The sequence below is a fragment of the Aythya ferina genome (assembly GCF_964211825.1).
Source record: "Aythya ferina genome assembly, chromosome: 5".
NCBI lineage: Eukaryota > Metazoa > Chordata > Aves > Anseriformes > Anatidae > Aythya > Aythya ferina.
The window spans coordinates 47,501,576-47,522,208 of NC_140301.1; the positions used below are offsets into that span (position 1 = coordinate 47,501,576).

The following is a 20,633-nucleotide window of genomic DNA, read 5'->3' on the forward strand; positions in this document are numbered from 1 at the left end:
CATCACCCCTAATCAAATCCTGCCACTGCCTGATACCCACCCTTGCATTTGAGCACCTCTTAAGAACAGGTCATTTATATTTAGGTGCTTAAGTACAGCCTAAAATGGCTAAAATTACAGAATCTACTGTATAACAACTAGGGTCAGCTTTCAATGACCAAAATAATTTAAAAATTGCTTTTTACTATTTATACTTCACTGCTGTGTGCATTTTCTTCCAGCACTAGATTATGAGAAATCGATCGTGGTCATTTCACTCAGGGGACACTACAAGACTTTCAGTGCTCCAATGTTTGGGTTCGTAGGTAGTACAGAGGAATGCTAAAAAATTGCTAAAAAATTCAGACTTTGGAGTTTTTATTATATTTGTTTCAACACCATGGCCTTAAGAAGGCCAAAATAACATTGTCATAAAAGCAAAGCACTCTGCTCAAGGATATAGCTAACCAAATGCACAGATAACAGGCAAACTCAAAGCTACAGACAGATAAACCTGCTAAATATCGAAAGATCAATGAAAAGACATCATTTCCAATGGCATGGTTTTTCCATCAGGCTTACAAGAGGGATAGATATCATTTTTCACTATGTAGTACAGTTTCTCTGTATTTACAAAGCTCCCTTAGAAGAAATGAACCAAGAAATTTGACCTAGAGAGATATGGTAATTTCATCTTTACTCAGATACAAACCATAGAGTTTTATACTGAAATAAAACATTTATGCATAAACACACACAGTCACTTGTCAATTAGTTATGTGTGTTGCTTAAATAAATACACATACCCAACTTCAAAGTAAACACGCTGACAATTCTACTCTAAAAAAAGAGCAACAGGCTCCTTGATGCCCAAAGTCTTCTCTCCATAGTTACCCAATTACCCTGGTCTATTGGCAAAGTTAGCTGATGCTTATCTTACCCTGGCTTCTCTCCTGCTCTCTCTTTCTGCCTGACAACTCTGTTGCTTCTTTAAAAAAAAGCCTGCTCACTCTTCCGAATCAATTCTCCCAAAATCTTGGCTCATTTCCTTCCATCTTGACTTTCTCTCAGTTTCATTCTTCTGCACTGCTATGTATATAAAATACACCGTAATGTTTCATAGCTTGGACTTTCTATATATCAACATCCCCACTCCAACCATTCCTCCATCTTCCACCACCCTTTGCTCTTTGCAGGCTTTTAAGTCATGATGCCCTACTCAGAAGGATTCTCTTCAAAAGCTTCACGTTTAGAGACATCCTCACCCCAACACACAATCTCTGCCCTTCAGGAATGTACAGATCTTACAGAGAAGAAGGAAGAGAAGAAGGAAGAGAAGAAGGAAGAGAAGAAGGAAGAGACGAGACGAGATGTAGAAGTTTGCTATCCTATGAAATTAACCCCAAAGAGACACCTTGACTGCCCAGTACCTGTATTCCCACCTATGAAATTCACTTCAATTGTGCCTGGTCTGTTCAGCGTGCCACCACTCATTCAAAGACTTCAATTAGTGCCAAAAGAAGCCTTCATTTTTCTCTGAAGTACACCACAGCTCTGTATATTGAAATCAACATTCAGAATCCAGTAACCATTTCAGCTTGCAACAGCAGTGGTTTTGGAACTCATTTCTCTTTTTGTTTGCCAACGCAGCAGTACCACTACATGGGTAGTTAAGCCATGCAGACAGAAATACAGGAAGGTTGTAGACAAGGGATCAGCTGAAGGAGGACACTGGACTTGGCAGTGTATCCTTTCTGTAAACATCTGGAAGCAGCAAGAGAAAAACACAGCTTACTGGTAAATGAGCTCCTGTAGCATCATAACCTCACATGAAAAGCAGTGGTGATCAAAATAACTCAGTGGTAAACGTTATTAATTTCTACATCATGCACACAGCCGGTGTGCCACTGTAAGCCTGACACCTATTCATCACGCATCTCTACTTATAAACTAGCATCTCAAGCAGCATCGATACCCATCCCTCCCCAGATGACAGTAACTGATTTATATTACAATTTTTTTATCTATAAACTGCTAATGTGCATGTTATCCAGGGTACCTAGATCCTATCCCTGCCTTTGTGCAGGCTGTATGAAGGTGGTTACTGATTATCCAAAGAACTGTTTTCCAGCGTTGGTACGTTTGAAGGTTTGTGGATTATTTACTGGAAAAGATGCGGTACTTTTATTCCAAAGATACAGTTGTGCCTTTCCAGCTTTAATTAAGTTTTGAAGCCGTACTTTGAGGTTAGGCGTTTATACTTTAGATTGAAGATTCAAGGTGTGGAGGTAAAATAATTTAACCCGAACCATATCAAAAATCAGTGCCAGTCTGGGCTAACACCTTACAGCCCCGACTCTTTTCTGAGGCTTCTTTAACCAGTAGCACAGGCAGGTTACACGGTTCCTCATTCCTAGGCAGAAGTGTGAAATGCAATTTACACCTTTTCTGCGCAAGTGCCTAGAGACATTTATGTCTGAGAAACTCAGCTCTGGAGTACAATGCAAAAAGATCAGTGCACCTCTTTGATAAAGGTTTCCTCTTTCATAAAATGTTCTTAGTGAAACTTGAAGAGTCTGAAACAACAAAATCATTACTCACCTTTCAGCTTCTATCATTGCTATGTTTTGAAAGAGGCAATGGATCTCATTTCTCTCTCAGAAAGCTTAAAACCCAAGCAATACTTCAACTGCAGTAAACAGAGGTAAAAAAAATCTAGAGAGAATCTGCCTTTAATCTTTTGCATTAAGAAGGAAATGATTTGGGGATCTTACACTGCTCTGGTGAAATTCCACAACTGGAATAGGATTTGATGGAATTTCAAGCCTCTAGTGATTAACTGTGGAGAGAAGCAATACATGTAACATCAAAAAATCAAAACTACATCTCTGAAATTCTCCAAGGGGGAGAATAATCCATCTTTTATACTCTATAACGAGCCTTTACATTACAGTTTAACAGACAATAAAGTGAATGCCATGTTGTAGAACATACCATAATCTGAATCCATCAAAGCATTGTGTTCAGATAACGTTAGAAAGATCCAAGAGAAGTCTACAAAGATCCAGTGCTGCTCTGCAGCCTGCACGCAGCAGCTGGAGGTGAAAGATAACTAGAAGGCCATATGACCATCCTACGTCTAATGCAGGACCTGCTTGAATTCAGAGCATATTCTTGAGCAGAGTATCCCAAACTATGGGGCTTCTTTCATCACAGCCCTTGGAACATGGCATCCATAACCTCTTCCTCTCAAGTGTGCATGTGGTGGTGAAGCAAACTTCACCTAACCAGCTGAGCTAACAACCTTGTCCAAGATTTTTTGTAAATCAAGGAAATTAAAAAGAAAAGATGTAACAAACAAGTAGCTTATGTCATCAGGGAAAGAAGCATACTCTATTAAACTGTCTAGCTCAAGGTAACCATGATTTAGACCAGTGAGGAAGAATGAATATTTACTGAAAATGAACTTCTCAAAAGTGAAATATTAAGAGCACAAAGGTATCCTGTGGGGACAGACTGGTTCTCTGCCTCTCTGTCACCATGTGGCACATGCATTTATGCCAGGACTCTCTTCTGTGACCCATCACGTGTAGCACAGAACAAATCACTGTAGGCAAGAGAAAATTGAGTTTCTGCTAATATCTGTCAGCTTTAGCTTCTTTCTGCCAATTCCTCTTCTAGGACAGTGTTTAGCAGAATACTTTATCTCAGGCTACAAGGACTGAAAATAGGAAATTGCTGATGATGTGTAATTGATGGGACAGAAGAAGTTGCCAAAAGCAAATGTTTTCTGCCAAATGTGTAACTTTATTCACTTCAACTCTCTTATCTCAGCCATAAATTTGATACCATCTGCCCAACTTCTTCAGTTTTACTGTTCAAGAGTAATTTCACAATTCTTAAATTCCAGAGTCTGCAGTCCTAACGAGCTGCAAATCAAGAATGCATCCGACAAGCTATTTACCCTAAGCAAAAATTTGAGAGGGGAGGGAAAAGTATATCCCGATAATCCCATCCCACTCATACCTTCAGTATGGACATTTTACAAAAACAATGTAATCTTCAGAGTTATTTTTCTGCATTAAGTAAAAAAAAATAGCACTGCTTATTTTGGAGAACCCTGTAGTGAAATATCTTGTGTTCAGAAACAGGACAAAAATTAACAACCCCCAAACCCACACTTCCCCCAAACAAACAAACCAAACCATACTGCTAAATCAGAATACAAGGAACAGGGAGAAAGAAGTAGAAAGTATTTCAGAACAGAAAGTTTTCTCTCCAATTTCGTTTTTTCACTTTAATGACATAATACTGAAAAACTGAAGTTAAAAAAAAATCCACTTAAATAAAAGTTGAGGATGCCATTCTCCGCAAGTCGCCAACAAATGGAATGGAAAGTTTCAACCCAATGAAAATGTTTTTCCAATTTTCACTTTGCTACAGAATTGTCAGCAAAAATAGCTTTATGAAACATTTCACTGTCAATGATTTGTCATTTTCTGATATAAAAAGTTAGGCTGGAAGCCGCCTCATCAGCTATAGTAAATAATTTGTGCACAAGCAGTACAAACAGAACACTGCACTTAACAAATTTCACTTAGAATAAAAATACACCAGGAAGGCAGCATTTTCTATTTGGTCTGTTTTTAAGGCAATTTTATATCAGCTTTTTGCCTTTGTTTCTCTAAATGTACCTCTGATGTATACAATCCACCTGCATTCACTTAAAATGTAAATTTCATTGGGGTAGTTTTAGAAGCACAGAAGTAATAGTAGATCTCTTGCAGGAATTTCTTCTTATCCCATCAAATTTAAAATATACTAAAGGTATGTATCCTGCATTATATATAACTTGATGAAAGAAAGACTTCCGAAACAGAGAGATGCTGATCGCACCCTTGGAGAGCCTGCTCTTTAAGAAGCACCCAGAAAAACTCCATTCTCCTATCTTCCCAAACATCCTTGCCACAGTGCACCTATAAGGAACCATCCCCAAAAACAGCATTGTAAAGTATCCTGAAGGCCACCACTTCACAGCTCATCTGGAGGAGTAGTAACAAAAATGGGAGATAAATTCTGGGAGCTGAGGAGCCTCTCCTGGAATTTCCTGGTTTCCACCCAAATCCCTTCTGCAAGCATTGTTTACAGCCAATGGTAGTCTTAAACTTCAGCTTGAGCAACATACACATGGTGGTGTGCAATTCCCAAATTATATAGCAACGGGCACAGGCCTGTGAAGCTATGTTTAAGATCGCTGAGTCAGGAGCTTCTCACATTAAATAAGGTTTCCAGCACACTGCTTTGACCACAGCACGTTTCACCAGCATTTGCATCAACAACAGGCTATACGAGCTCCCTTCACACTGGTTTTTGCAAATAGTTTCAAGTTCACTATGATCTCACTAAACAGAAAGGTATTGCTACTTAAAATGCCAACAGCGACTTGAACCTCTGGAAGTCCAAACACTGCAGAAGCACTAAATGCAGTCTCCATTTTGTTCATGGCAAAACAATGGCTAAATGACATACCCAGGACAGTACCGCTCTGGAGTCAGGAATGCTCTGCTGGTGTAAGTGCCAGCTAGCAACATTCACATTATCACTGGTAAGAAGCGAAGTACTGAAAATCTTAGCAATCGTACAAAATAACTCATGGGCTTGACTGAGTGAGTAGCCATGACCTCAAAGCAGAGCTTTGCCACGTATTTGGCACCTTTTCCTTTGTCCTCTCTGTGAGCTAGGTTCCACCAGAGCAAACAAGCCCAGCCACTGGACACGACCTGCCCGTGATGGCCCAGCCACCATGCAGTCCCCTACAGGTAAAAATGCAGCATTCAATGAAAGTCATGTATTTTGGTATGAATATTCATGTACTGCTACTATTGAAATCTGAAGTATTCACAAGCTGTGATAGTTCTGACTACAGAAAGCAGGTGTTCCAGGTTGTGTGTTTTTTTTTTTGTTGTTGTTTTTGTTTTTTTTACATAATCAAACAATACAAAACTTGATGAAATGCAAGGACTTCAACAAACTCAAATAAATAAACCGTTAAAACTATGTTTCTGCCTGCCCTTAGCATATCACAGTATTTTAATGCTTCATTCTCGGTGCCGGTTGGATGGTGTGTTTCAACAGAGTCCTGCACAGACCTAGCAACTCCTTAACTTCTGCCTTTAGTTACACTCTCAAAATATTTAGTCTGTGAAAATAGTGCAAAGTGTTAATATTTGGAAATTGTTTAGAAATTTCTGATGTCAACAACCCAACTATAATTGCACTATTTCCAACCTTTAGTGACAAAATGAACAATCAATTTCGTAAGTCTATAAAGTAACCCCCGCCCCCCCCAATGTCCAAATCATGATATTTTACTCTTTTATTTTGTTATTTTTTGCATGAAAATTAAACCACGGTGTCATTGGAGCAAATGGAAAGCAATGCTTGTGCCAGATCAGACACCATTTCATGATTTCATATAAAAGCAAAGGCTGATTTTTAAATTCATGTGCGGCTGTCAGCAGCGTTGAAGATGTTGGTATGGAATTTTAAATGGCCATTTAGAAATGTAAAGCTAATTAATCAGTCTATGACAAGGAAGGACTCGTTTACTCTAGATTTGCTGATGCCACTGAGATGGGATTCCTTTCTGACAGACAATATTAAAAACAAAACAAAACAAATTTTAGTAGGACTTTGAATGATGGCTGTAGCTAACTTTTATCCTGAAGATGCTTTTAGCATCCACATTGCCCAGACAAGCACAGATTTTCACCCTGATGGAAAGGCAGCTGTTAGTTCAACAAGATGCCTTCGAAGTAAAAAGCCAGCATGTGCAACCATCCACACAGGCATGAGTTTGGACTGTGCCATAACCTCCTTTGGATATATCCATGGTTCACAGTGACGTTTACATATTTTCAGGACATTTTGCAACCCTGATGGTTTGAGCGCATGCTTGATACCACAGTGTGATACGACGAACAGAATCCTAAATCTTCAAGGCGCCAAAGAATATCAGCATGCTTACTGCACTGATAATTTACAGGTTGATTTACAGAGCACTGCAGTCACTAACAGAGCACAGAATGAATTGTGAGCTTCCATATGATGCTCAGGATTGCTGTGAAACTTTTATAGCCCATTTGCCTTTTATTTGAAAATGAATTTAAAAAGCAATTTTTCATGCAATTGTTTCTTAATGTGCACTAGTAATTAATTTGCTTTAAGTTGTCTAAGATTTTCCTAACGTGGTAGATAAGCTAGACTCTACTGCAATTTGTACAATATGCTGATTTATTTCCTCAAGGGTCCATTCTCACACACACACAAATATTTCTCCTTCATAATTTAGAGGACCTCTGAGGTTATAATCAACACTCCTGCCTTTTCTCCTGGCTCCAGTCAATCCTACCCAGCATTTGGAAGGATTCATGAACTGAGTAGACTCAGCACGTCATTGTAAAGGCACAGAAGAAGACATCGTTACTACTTGCTGGCATCGAGGAGGGAGCAACACGAGTGAAGGAGCCACCTTCCTGCTCTCATCTCCCTCTCACTTCTGAGGCCCTGACACAACAGCCCATGGGGAAGGTGACATGGAGGAGAGACATGCCAAACTCGCAAAAGGTTACAATTTCCTTCCTCAGAATGACCTCTTCAAACTGAAATGGCAATGAGCCATTTTCCAATCCACACTCTAAGATCTCTATGACATGAAAGTGTCCACATCACTTTCATGCAAACAGCTACAGCGCTGGGAAACATGTACATGACACAAAAATCTGCCGTGTGTGTTTAGTATGTGCAGCATACTATGCATTTCCTCCCTTTCCTCCCTTCCATGGCTCCTCCAGAAGTCTGGATTATTGTGATTTCTCCCCATGCTTTTCTGTCCACATACCACTACATTTCTTCTTTGGTCTCTCACACACAACCTGTCTTGCACTCTTATTCCATGCCACTCTCTTCCTCTTCCCCCCCCCCCCCCCCCAACTCTGACATACTGAAATTTCTGATCCTCTAAAGACTTCTCATTTCATTCTTCCCCCAACCCCACCAATAACTTCCTCTCCCCGATAAAATCCTTCCTTTTTCCTACCCATACATAGCTGGAATTGCTCACTTTTACTGCCCACAGCTCCTGAAGGCTGTGTAAGAAATGAGGGCAAGGACCAGCCTCTCTAGTATGGACTGTTTCTTGGTACATCACGCTCTCCCCCCACAGGAGCTTCTCAACAGATATTTCTCTGGCAGGGTCACAAAGCAGGCTGACAATAGCTTTCCTCGGTTGCACAGGAGATGCTTTGATGGTAATTGACTCTTCCCCAGGCAGAGTATCAAAGCGCGAATCAAGGCTTCCCCTGGAATTTGGATTTGGTTGCCTGAGCTAGAACAATAGCGGTGAGGCTAGACAGGCTTCATAATGGCTTCTTCTTTAACTTCTGCCTTGATTTTTTAGAGCTGCCTGTCACTTGGCATTACTGCCGTGCTTGCTGACCAGTGATATGTTTGTTTTCTTGCACTCCCTGCTTTTGTGCAGCTGTATTCCTCCATGGATTCCTCTAATACCTCTGCTGTAAGCTCTCTGGGGCAGGATGATTCTCCCACCATGTGTGCAGCCCAGTACAGTGGGGGCCGGAGCCTCTTCAGAGCTCTGCTAATACATGGCATCAAACCCTCAGGTCTGGTCACAGAACAAGAAGGGTTGTATTGGCAGGAAATCAGACTTTTCCTTACTCCCTGTTGCCTGCCTACTGCCTTGAATCAGACAGTGCAAAAAAGGGAAGTGGGCAGGATGCGTGCAAGGAAGGAGTTGAAACGGTGCCCAAGTGAATGGAAAGTATCCAGATGGCTGCGGTAACTCACACGATGGGAGTCAAATCAAAACAAAATGAAAACAAAACCATATGCCGTGTACCCTCCGCTCTCTTGCTCTCTTTCTCTCCCTGCCTTTCTCCTGGCTGTTGCCCCAGGTCTTTCCATCAGTATGGATAATAGTACGTTACTCAATTACGTGTATGTCATGAATAACAATAACCCCTCTTTTACATTAGAGATTATGGATTACTATTATTCATGTAACAATGACTGTAACATGAACCACAAAATTATACTCATGTAAGGGTCAAGGAAGTGTAAGGGTCTAAAAGGGAAGTTGTATTTCTTCATTAAATCCTTCTTTTTATCTGGTATGCTGTATACTTACAAAAGAGAATATTAACTTTACATGTCTATGTTGCTATATGCTATAGAAATATCTACTCACAACCTGCTTGTATCTCAGGGGGAGTATTCAAAAGCATCATGGCAGTGGCAGCATCAATGTCAGGATCTGGAAAATCAACCAATAAATACATTATTTACAACTGGGCTAATCTTTTTGCCCCCGTTGCTAAACTATAGGTTCAATTGAATCTCTGCAGTGAAAAGGTGTAAGAGTTCATTACTCAGATGGCTCTTTGATCCCACATTGTATTCACCCCCAAACTTGCATGTGATCCCAATACTGCTGCTGAGCTGAGCGCAGTGATGAATGTCACCACACCGTCCTCGTGTGTGCACGGTAGCACATTAGCCTCTGTTAGCCTCACGAATTCGCTATTTAATTTTGTGACAAGTATTTAGATTTCATTACACAGAATCTGTGAAAGCAGGTGCAACATCACAATTTGGTATCAGCACAACGGGACAAACCAAGAGAAGAGAGGGAAAGCATAAGGACACACCTTCACCTGAGCAAGTACAGAAGACGACGCTTGGTCTTTTTCATTTGTCAGTAAGGATTTCAGTCATGTCTGAGAAAGTGTTGGGAGCAAAACTGCTACGATTTAGAGAGAAGAGAAAAAAAAAGAAGCTAGCATTTCATTGAAGCACCAACTTACTTGCATCCTTATCCATTGTCACTTTAATATAAGCAAAAATCATCAGCCGGCTGCTGTTACTCTTAAATTGGTTTCTGAATCCATCACCAACAGTCAGTTGACAGATGGTAAGTTATAGAGACAGAACAAAATATGATCCTTTTATAACTATATTCAGTTGCTTCACACACAGCAGCACGGCTGCCATGGAAATGTGGGTAGCTATGACAACAGTAAACAACCCAAGAACGGCCACTGAATAAGCTGAAAAGAACATCTGCCCCAGCCAAGCGTCCCAGCTGCCCTGGGGCGCAACTCGCTAATCGTGCCGTGTGACAGAGAAAGCCGCCTATGCCGTGTCCGAATAAATGAAGTGTGCAATTGAAGCAGACATAAAAACGCACACCCTTGCTGACTGCTGCCTCCGTGCTGCTAAACTGAATGACTAATGAGTACAGGTTTCTTGTTTTTATTTTATTTTTATTTTTTATTTTTGCAGCTTGTTAGTATTTATGCTAAATTGCATACCAAAAAATTCAATTTACTGGTAATAGCTTCATGGCTCTTTCTTTTGGCTATTATGTCAGAAAATTACTTTTCACTGTTAAAAAAAAATAAATATTTTGTACATCTATATATTTTATATCTGTTTCCAGGAGAGTAATGTGATGTGAAGTAAAAATCCTGCAAGTTATTAACAATGCAAATGGTGTAGAGAGCATTTCACCCATTAAGAATATATATATTTTTACTAGTTTAAGCATGTACTATTTTGCTGTGATAACACAGCTGGAAATACAATCCTAATATGGCTACTCTATTATTTAATTGCTAAAACAGTAAACAGCAACACTGTAGTAAGTGGAAAACTAAAGTCGGAGTAGCAGCAGACTACCAGAATAAAAGGTGCAAACATACTGAGGAGCAGATGCCTGTCTGTGTCCTGGACAGATGAGCATATTCTTTTCCAAAAGTCACCAGCAGACTCCTCAAAAAAGCAGCTGTACCAACTTATGTTAGTTTTCAACTCTGAAGGTACATCAAAAGCAATATTCCTGCTGCAAGCATCTGTGCTGCAAGTGCCACCCCCGAACAGTTCAAGCCCTGAATGAGTGCCATTTTGCAGCACTGGGTCCAGACACCACACAGACCACACAGCAGAAGAGTTTCCCTTTAGTCAAACTGAAGAGGGATAATCTGCCTAAATTCAAAATAAAAAGGGGAAAAAAGCAAAGAAGCCCAAGACAGTAAAGCCAAACCACTAAACCAGAATTCCTCCATCTCTTTCACAACATAAAGGACTGCTAGAAGTTGAATTTACTGTCCTAACTTGTACAGCCAACTTCAGCATTTGTTTATAGACTGTTCCTGGATTTTATTTGCTTGTTTTACTTTAAATAAGTCCCACTACTTGCTAACTGTGTAGCATAAAGTTAATTTTGCTGCTGAAAGAATAAAAGGGCACAGCAGAGAAAAAAAAAAAAGACAAAACAAAAAAACAAACACATTTCCTATTGACTTTGGTTTTTGTTTGTGCAACAAGCTTCTGTGTTTTCAGATAAAATTGATGCAACCAGTCTATCTTGAAATGTGTATTCTTAGCCTTCAGACCAGTAACGGCACCACCATGTTTCTGTAATGACTTCATGACTCTAATACGAGCTGTTTACAACACGCTATTGAATCCACGGCAGCTGCTTTCCAAAGCACACCCGTGATTCAAGCCCATCCGCACGTGCTGTGGTGCCTGGCATGTTTATATTGGTATGCTCCGGAGGACACCAGGCAGCTCCGTGAAGCCCCAGCAGAGACAGGCACCTGTGGTGGTGTCAGTAGGACCGAGGACAAGGTGCTTTGGGTCATCCTCCTGCAGACGGAGGAGAAAGGAGGGCCTGGCTGCACAGGAGGAGGCCTCAGCCAGGCCGGAGAACGAATGCATCAGACTTGCTCAGGGAAGAAACCTGGGCAGTAGGTAAGGCTGAAGACAAGGGCCAAGGACGAAGAGAGGGGCTGAGGTCAGGCACAGCTCTCAGCAGCCACAGACCATACCAAGAGGTGCAGCAGCAAAGCCCGAGGGCAAACTGAAGGGCTGGATCATTCTCACACAGCGGTTCCGCTCGCAGTTTGGAGGTGCCCTTCTGAGAAGGATGCCAAGAAGACCAGTGAAGATGCAGTCATGAGGAGCAGCACTGAAGGCAGGTGAGGGCAGGGTGCCCCCCCTCAAACTGCTGCTTCCCGCTCAGCTCCTTGACCCCCAGCAGTGCCCCCAGCCCCTTCCCACAGGTGGGGTCTCCACGAAACCCCTTCCAGGCCGACCCTCCTGCTTCCAGCAGCACAGGCTGACCTCGGGGGGCACCCTGACTGGCACAGTGACGAGGGTCCCTCTGTGCATCGCTGAAGCCCTGGATTTCCTAGCTGACTTCCCTACCCCACCTGAAGTGTCTGTGATCAGCACAAAGGCTTTTGAAGTTATTAGCAGTGGGTGGTGAGTGAAAAATGATTGCAGGAACAGCTTTCCCTAGGAAACCGGGTTAAAAATAACTACATCCAAAGTTTTGGAGTTTAGAAAATTAAATAAATATTTAAATGAATGCATTTGAGTTTCTTTTTGCTAATTAAAGTAAGTGGAGAGTCGACTCAGTACACAAACTGCGTTTTCACTTTTTGCTAGTGGAAAACAGAAGAGGCCCAACTTTCCCAGTGAAAAAGGAAAGTAAAAAACAAAGAAGAAGGAGGTTAGGGGATGTTTTATGAAGTAACAGTCAAAGTCTCAAACAGGCAACATCAGATAGTGACAAAAAATTGCCAGCAGCCACACCCTCCCTAACAGACAACTGCTGCCTCATCTACTCGGTGCTTCACGCTACACCCTGAAGTTTCAGAGCTCGGTGCCCCATCCCCAATGTGCCCTTTACAGGCTATCAGAAAGAACCTGGAAGGAACCTCAAGCACTTACATGAACTCATAAGGCACAAAAGCATACATCCCAAGGCGGTTCAAAGCCAACGTGGTGCAGGAACTCCGATACAGATGTAGTATCCCCACTAGCAATGGAAGCCTAGCATCGTTTTTGCTAGCATTGCTTTCAAAGACAAAGCTTCCTTTGATGAAGACAACATCAAAAACAGGTAAGACACAAACCTCATAGCAAGTGTGTTTCTTGCATTTTAGATTCAAGGCCCTATTCAGCAAAGTGTTGAAAAGTGAACACCAAAGCTGTAAGGAGCATGCAGTTTTGTTTTTTTTTTTTTACTGTGGAACTAACCTAAAATGCATCCCTTCGTGGAATTACAATCCAGTACATGTTGTCAAGATGTGTTTTGAGCCAGGCCTACATATTACCTGTGAAGATTAGAATCTGTCCTGCACTGACATTGAGTGGCAAAATAGTAGGCCTGAAATATTATGGCACGAGGTAATTTAAAAACATTCAGCAACACAGAGGGTAACCTTTGGGTAACAGACTGTTATTCTGGAATTGACAAAAAAAAAAAATAAAACCAAATAGGGTACCTGAGAAAGTTGGACAGCTGTCCATCTATTATATTTGTGATCTCTGATTTGAGTTCATTTCATAGAGAGAGGAAGTATTTTATAAGAATTAATATTATGTTCCTTATTTGGTATTTTATTATTTCAAGCTTTTATCTGATCTCACTGAATGCTTCAAATCCAGCCCCGTCCAGCTAAGCCACAATAAAAATTAGAGTAACAGAGTCCCTCTTGATTTTGCTAGAAGGTATTTATTTTTACAGCTATACTATATGGTTTTAAAGAAAATAGCAGTTAAGGCAATTCAAAGCAACCATGACCTGAATTTTCAAGCACAGATGCCTACTGAGAGACACTTAAGATGCATATTTAGGTAATACTAAAATGTTACTGCCAACTGATGTAAAAAATACAGTTAGTAAACAAACTGCACCATCTGTACACCGCAACCATTGCCATGTTATCTCATCAGGAAGGAATTTATAAGATCTTCTTTTAATTTAAAATTACTATATCTAAAATAGAGCTATTTTTGTAAAGAATTTCACTTCACCATTCAGTGTTGTAGCTTTCAACCCCTTCTGTTTCTGCAACAGCATCCTCCACTGCTTTTTTCAATTCAAATCCTCTACTCTAGCTGGCATGCATAATACTTACAGCCACTCCATTCAGAATATAAAAGTCCAGTTTATTCCTTTTCTACAAGATCAGTCTCTTTATTCCCTGCCTCAATTCCTAGTATAGCCCACTCCTATACCCTTTTCTGTGGTCTGATTCTTTGATATTTTCAGTTTTCACCAGCAGGAAAATGCTGCAATAGCAACACTGTCTCCCACCTTTTACCTTCGGGCTTATTAAATTGCAGCAGAGTGAAAAGCAGCTTGGCTCTATTAAACTTGTCTGTTAATAGATGTGCCTATTCCCTTCCCACATCATGATGGTTAATCTTGGTATGAGTCAGGTTAGGTCAAAGATACGGAGATGATTAATAGAGTGAAGGCTTTTATAAATATATATATATATTTCTGATTTTTTTATTTATTTTGCTTAATGACAGAATAAGAACTTAGTTATTAAAATAGAACAGCAAAGTACAAGATAGATAGAAAGAAATACCTGAAGAGAACTGTAAATACAGTAACTGTAAAACTCTTTGATGTAGGATGCTACTGAGTCCACTTCTGCAGTATTTAAATAAGGTTGAGTAGTGCTCTTAAAACAAGCACGAGTACTTGTGGCAGCATACTGTAAAACAATAGGATTCAGAACCAAGAGCTTGGGAAAAAACACGAAATTATATTCATACCTCAACAACAGTGCACGAAAAGACCAAGAACAGGAATTGTGAAAGCTTACAGTAGAGGCTAGGAGGAAGTTATTTCACAAGTAATGCAAAACTGGTCTGGCAGTTACAGTGGTTCTCCCTCTCCTTTGAAAGGATCTGGTATGAGGCACAGGAGACAAAAGGTATGGGTCTAAATGAACCATTAATTTTTCCTGTGTTTTAAGTTTATTTGTGGCACTGCCAAGTAAGCTACTGCACAAAGAAACCCAAGAAGACAAAGTCCAAGTTTAAACAATACAGAGCATTTAAAACAGAAACCTTCTTCCTGCTCCTCTGTTTTGTTGAACTTATATCATCACAGATCTACTGAAGCAATTTCCATTTTCTGACCACCATTTTATCAGCTGAAAATCTTTACAGTTACCACATGTATTCTTGTTAAAAACACTAGTTTCTGTATAAAAAAGGGTAGGAGAAAGAGTTAAAGAAGGTATTACAAATGCCCAAATTCATCAAAAGGATCATCTATCGCTTTGAAAGCTGTATGAAACCAAAACATATCATCATAACTTTTTATCTCTGCAGTAAAGATTAAGATCAATTAACTGTTAAAAGAAAGACTAACAACACTGATATGTATTTTACCAGCACAAGATAAACATCTTCTAAGAGACAGCTATGGAGATATGAGAAATACAACTTTTATATGAAAATGGCACATTATAATATATTCTCTGCTTAAAAACAGGGGAGATGTTTGATTTGTTTTTGTTTCTTTAATTTTAAAAGCACTTTTCCTTTTGCCGTGCATTACTGCGAGCTTCTTTGTCTACATTGAAGGATGTGAAAGTAAAATCTACCCATTGCAAAGGCAACAGTAAAGACTTCGTTGACTCCATGCAGCCTGTGCAGCTGGTGGGACTGAAGAGAAAACATCAGCTGGAGAAAGCACTAGCCACAAGCCTAGCACAGAAGAGAAACAACTTGCTGTTCCATCATGTACTTACCTAATTCGTGATCAGGAATTTCAACAATCTTCTTAACTCATTGCTGCAGCCTCAGCTTCTACAGTAGAATACGGGATTGTGAGGGCTTCAACTCCTTGCAGCCTTACAGGTTGCACACACATTTTCATCAAAGGATACACACACACACACACACTCCCTCTTTGTCCCCAGTTATACAGATGTGTTATCTCTAACTGGGACATCAAAGTGATCAGTGCTCGAGCTTTCATAATGCCCCTGCTGCGAAAAATGTTTTTTTCTTCCAGCAAAGCTGGAAGGCACATGGCAGGAGGAAGCCCTCTACAGAACTCGGACCATTTAAAGCCAAATAAACCATACCTTATTGTCACAGACAAGTGTTTTTTGTAAGCACTCATTTCCCTCTTGTGCTATTTCAAAATCATGTCCGTCCCAAGCCAACCACTGCCCTTGAGAACTGCTCACGCCTTCCAGCCCTGCAAGTGCAAGGCATGCTGGCTGGCAAAGAACCGCCACTTCTTGCACAGCTGGAGGGACCCTCAGGGAAATGCTTACAAGTTCCTCCCCTCTCTCAGCCAAGAGTTGTGCAGGAAAAGGTGGCTTTTGGGTACTTCTCAGCAAGGCACGTCTTCGGGAGGGCTTCACCCATGCATCCCACCTGCTAGAATCGTGAGGGCGCAACCCATGAACACAGAAGAGGCAGATAGAAATTCCATGTGGGATTCAGGATCCAGTGAACAAACAGAAAAATGTCAAGTAAACATGAAAACAACAACGAGAAAGGTTTTTCAGTGATTTGAAGGAAAAAAAATGCTACTAATGATGAGGAAAGGGGTCAGGCATGTGACACTGTCAGCAAAAGGACTGAATATATTGTAACTGGGGAGCCAAATGCAGCAAAAACAACAGCAAAATGATGAACAAAAACCCAACAGCTAAAATAGCTGTGTGCTAATAAAGCAGGCAGACTGACAATAAAAGAGGAACTCAAGGTACTAGTGTTATTACAGGAAAATTCACAAACAGGGTGGAATAGCAATTACTATTGAAACAGGTGTCAAAAGGTCTGCGCTTTTCAGGGAAAAGAAATGCAGGTTTTATACAGTAGGATACTGTCACGCAGTAATGAAACTGCAGGCTTCTGAAAAAAATAGAAAATGGGAAATGTTGAGATGAAAATCAGGCTGTTGCAAGATGGTCAAAGAAGTTTTCTAAGAGAGTGACGCTGGGCCTGCTCTTGACTTTTTGCACCAGCTCTAGATGTGGATAGAGCTCTGCATCATTAACAAAATGGGAATTATGTCAGCACAGGAGACTAACTCCGCAGTACAGAGTAGAGAACAAATGCTATTAGCAATGGTAAGGCCAGTTATTCCTGAATGTGACAGCTGACAAGTTTCTTTATCCACGTTGCTGAATGAACAAGAATAGATTCTTTTCTGCTCTTTTTCTTAGGTAATAAGGACAACTTTGGAACAAGGGACCACAAATTGATTCAGCTTATATGAAGTGGGAAGAATAACAGCGAGCCTAATTTTGCTGCACAGCTATGATTTCAGGAGAAAGTTTTGCCGAACTAAAAATGGTTCCTCTGGAACTGCTGGAAGACACTGTCTGAAGAGCCCTCAGCATGAAGGAGATCGGCAATTTCCGTAAGTCAACGTGCAAAGACCTCGCTCAAACTTGTATCCTGAGAAAAGCCGGCAAGATTCATTCATTCGTTAAAAAAAAAAAAAGAAAAAAAAAAAAAAGAAAAAGCTGGACAACTGAAGTGACTTGGAAACCTACTTTAGGAGAGAAAACAGAGCTTGGCTTCCTCAGCTAAGCAAAACAAGCAGAGAAAAAGTAAGGCTCTGTCAATACAACAAGGTGACCAAGGAGCACAGGAGGGGGAGGAAGCTAAGAAGAAGAACCATTAAGTTTAAAGGTAACATCAGTGAAGCAACCTCAATGCTGAAGAGACTGATAATTAGAACAGTTCTAGACATCCGAGCAATGACATTCTGGAAAACTCTTCTAATGGGAGCTTGAACAAAGGAAAAAGATTGAATGTGAGCTTTCACAAGTATTTATGCAGTGACAGGGCTTAGAGTGTGACCCAGGGAATGGGACTCACCAGAAGCTGCCTTCCAAACAGTGCTGCTCTACAGCACTTCAGCCGTGACACCACGAAGGAAAGCTGGTGAGCAAGCTGTGCGAGATCTTGCTTCCAAGAGGTCTCACCTCTCCCTCTGTGCACCCATGCCTACAGATAACTGCCTGTGCAGACTCTCTCAACTTCACTTTTCTGCTTTCCTCAGCAGGGCAGTGGAGCAGGTCCAGGCAGGAGGTGCTGGGAGGTGCCAGCAGGCACAGCTTTGTATGCAGGGGACGTGGAGAATTGAAGGTTTGGCTCAGTGACCTGCAACTTAGGGAAGTCTGTGCAGAGTGGCTTCTTCATGAATCTAGAAAAGGCTGGGAAAATTGGCTGCAAGCCCACAAGTTCCCTCACTGGTATACATTGTGCAGGCCTGGGTTATGAGGTGTGGATGCAGACAGCCAGAATTGCCACCAGAAGTATGTTTAAAATAGCACACAACGATAAGCAGAACCGACAAGCAGGTACACAGAGGGGTGGGCATGCAGGCTGCCTGGGCTGAACTCCGGGATATCACAGAATCATGAATCCAACCCAGGTTTGGCTTCTAGCTCTAGATTAGATGTCTTTTCTTATTTTTTTTTTTCCCCCAGGGAGGGTTAAGAGAGGATAAATGGAGGTTGGTTAGTGCTAGTTCTTGAGAAGTGTCACACCTTAGAGAGCTGATCACTTTCTGTTTGCAGAATTATGTCCAAGACAGGCATAGCATAAATAAATCAAATCCTAGTCAGTACCATTTACTTCTCTTCTTCCTCAGATTATGATCAATCAGCAGCCATTACTGTGACTCAATCAATAAATAAATGCATCAAATGACTAGTTTTGAAAAATGATTACTAAACACGTTGGAAACCCTGCTTGGGTAACTCTTTCTCCCTTGTGAGTGTTTTTAAGTGTATCCCCATTAAAGACCAACAGGACCAGACACCCAGCCACACTGGAGCAGATTAAAGCCTATTTTCCACTAGAGCACTCGACAATCGATACCTTGCACTGCTGCAAGCCAGCCCCAGCCCGCGTGTGCAGGCACTGCAGACACGCCGGTCCCTGGTGATGACCGAGTGCTCCCTGCAGGGAGCCGTGTCCAACACCGCTCCTACAAGCTGCTCGTCTGCCCCTCAGAGGCAAATCGATGGACAAGGGAAGGCAGTCCCAGCAGCAATGCCATCCTGTGACAAAGCCGCTTCCACTCTTCCTGCAATACTTGTTCTTCTACAAGTCATCCGTTTTGAAACAAAGGGAACAAGAGAAGAGCAGGAACCTGGTGTTCAGGACCTCTTGACATTTTTGGCTGCATACCCAGGGGAGTTAAGGGAAGAAATGCAGGTCAGTGGGAAGACAAATGTGTTTCATGACAATTATTTTGAAGAATTATTATCATGAAACATGAAAACAAGACAGCCTTTGAAGACATCAACACTTCAGTTGTTGCAGTATGATGTAACATAACCAATGAATTAGCAGCAGAATTATTTTCTAATTCCAACAGTGAAAATATTCTGACACCACATTAGCCTTTTTTAATGAAAGCTCCTATTGAAAGCAACGCACTGAACACAGGCTGGCTGAACACTGAGGAGACTTTAAGAGTGTAATTAGTCAGCCTTATGCAGGGCTTTAACTTATCTTAAATAGCATACATAATAATAGTATTTATTTAAAACAACTGCAACACATTTTGTTCAGACTAAACATTACAGCGTAGTTATTAGTTTTTTGTTTCTTACTTTCAGTACTCAGTAGATGAGATTTTGTAGAAGATGCACCGCAAACCTGAACAAACTATAAAACTCGCTTTCGCTTATACTTTTAATTCAGTTGCATGTGCATCTTGTATCTTCCAGTAAACACTTTGCTAATGCAAAGATCTATAGCACCTGTGCTATACAATATCAAACACGTAAGTTAAAATTGGCTTTACTGGAATACTTTATTTAAACATTTCAAAACCAGAGGAAATAAGAAACGCTATGAACCAAACCGTGGTGAGAGAAGAATTCACTTGAGCCACTAGAGAGGGCTTGGCTTTGCACGTAAGTTGCATTTACAGGCCCTGGGATGGTTCCAGCAGGCCAAACTGCTACCAAGGAGCTCCTTTCTAACCAAAGGGGTTGAAACACCTTTCTACTTATCATTGAGAAGGGGAGGCACAGGAGTCCACTTCTGCCAGCCTTTGGTTTGCTGTGAATGGTCTAAGTAATGGACAGAAAACAACACAAAGTCCTTTGCAAGCTTTCAGATCTTCAATGGAAAGACGTATCACAGAATCACAGAATTTCTAGGTTGGAAGAGACCTCAAGATCATCGAGTCCAACCTCTGACCTAACACTAACAGTCCCCACTAAACTATATCCCTAAGCTCTACATCTAAACGCCTTTTTAAAGACTTCCAGGGATGGTGACTCCACCACTTCCCTGGGCAGCCTGTTCCAATGTCTAACAACCCTTTCGGTAAAGAAGTTCTTCCTAATATCCAACCTAAAACTCCCCTGGCGCAACTTAAGCCCATTCCCCCTCGTCCTGTCACCAGGCACGTGGGAGAACAGGCCAACCCCCACCTCGCTACAGCCTCCTTTAAGGTACCTGTAGAGAGCGATAAGGTCGCCCCTGAGCCTCCTTTTCTCCAGGCTGAACAATCCCAGCTCCCTCAGCTGCTCCTCGTAGGACTTGTATACTTCACAAAATGGAGTGGGTAAGCTAAGGGGGCTCTTTTCCCATTCTCTTTACATAATGAATGGAGAACCAAAAAAGCTGCTGGATGTCTAAAAAAAAAAAACACATGAAGTGAAGCTTTATCCAAATAGTAGCAAGAGCTGTGCCTGTAATCGAGGCGTATATAAGCTGGGTAAGTAGCAGTCTCTGTGGAAGAGGATCGCAGTGCCAGCATCCTGCAG

At 41.2% G+C, this 20,633-nt stretch overlaps 1 protein-coding gene across 7 annotated transcripts in view; it reads right to left on the reverse strand.

Annotated features, from left to right (window-relative positions):
* Positions 1–20,633, reverse strand: part of FOXN3 (forkhead box N3) — a 131,056-nt gene that overhangs the window by 19,833 nt on the left and 90,590 nt on the right. For 3 of the 7 annotated variants that reach the window (XM_084522736.1, XM_084522739.1, XM_084522737.1), the window contains exon 5: positions 9,245–9,310. The exons of 2 other annotated variants lie outside the window; for them this stretch is intronic. In XM_084522736.1, coding sequence (XP_084378862.1) covers positions 9,245–9,310 — 66 coding nt within the window. The remainder of the gene's footprint in view (positions 1–9,244; positions 9,311–20,633) is intronic. 2 more of the 7 variants (XM_084522738.1, XM_084522740.1) reach the window with 1 other exon arrangement.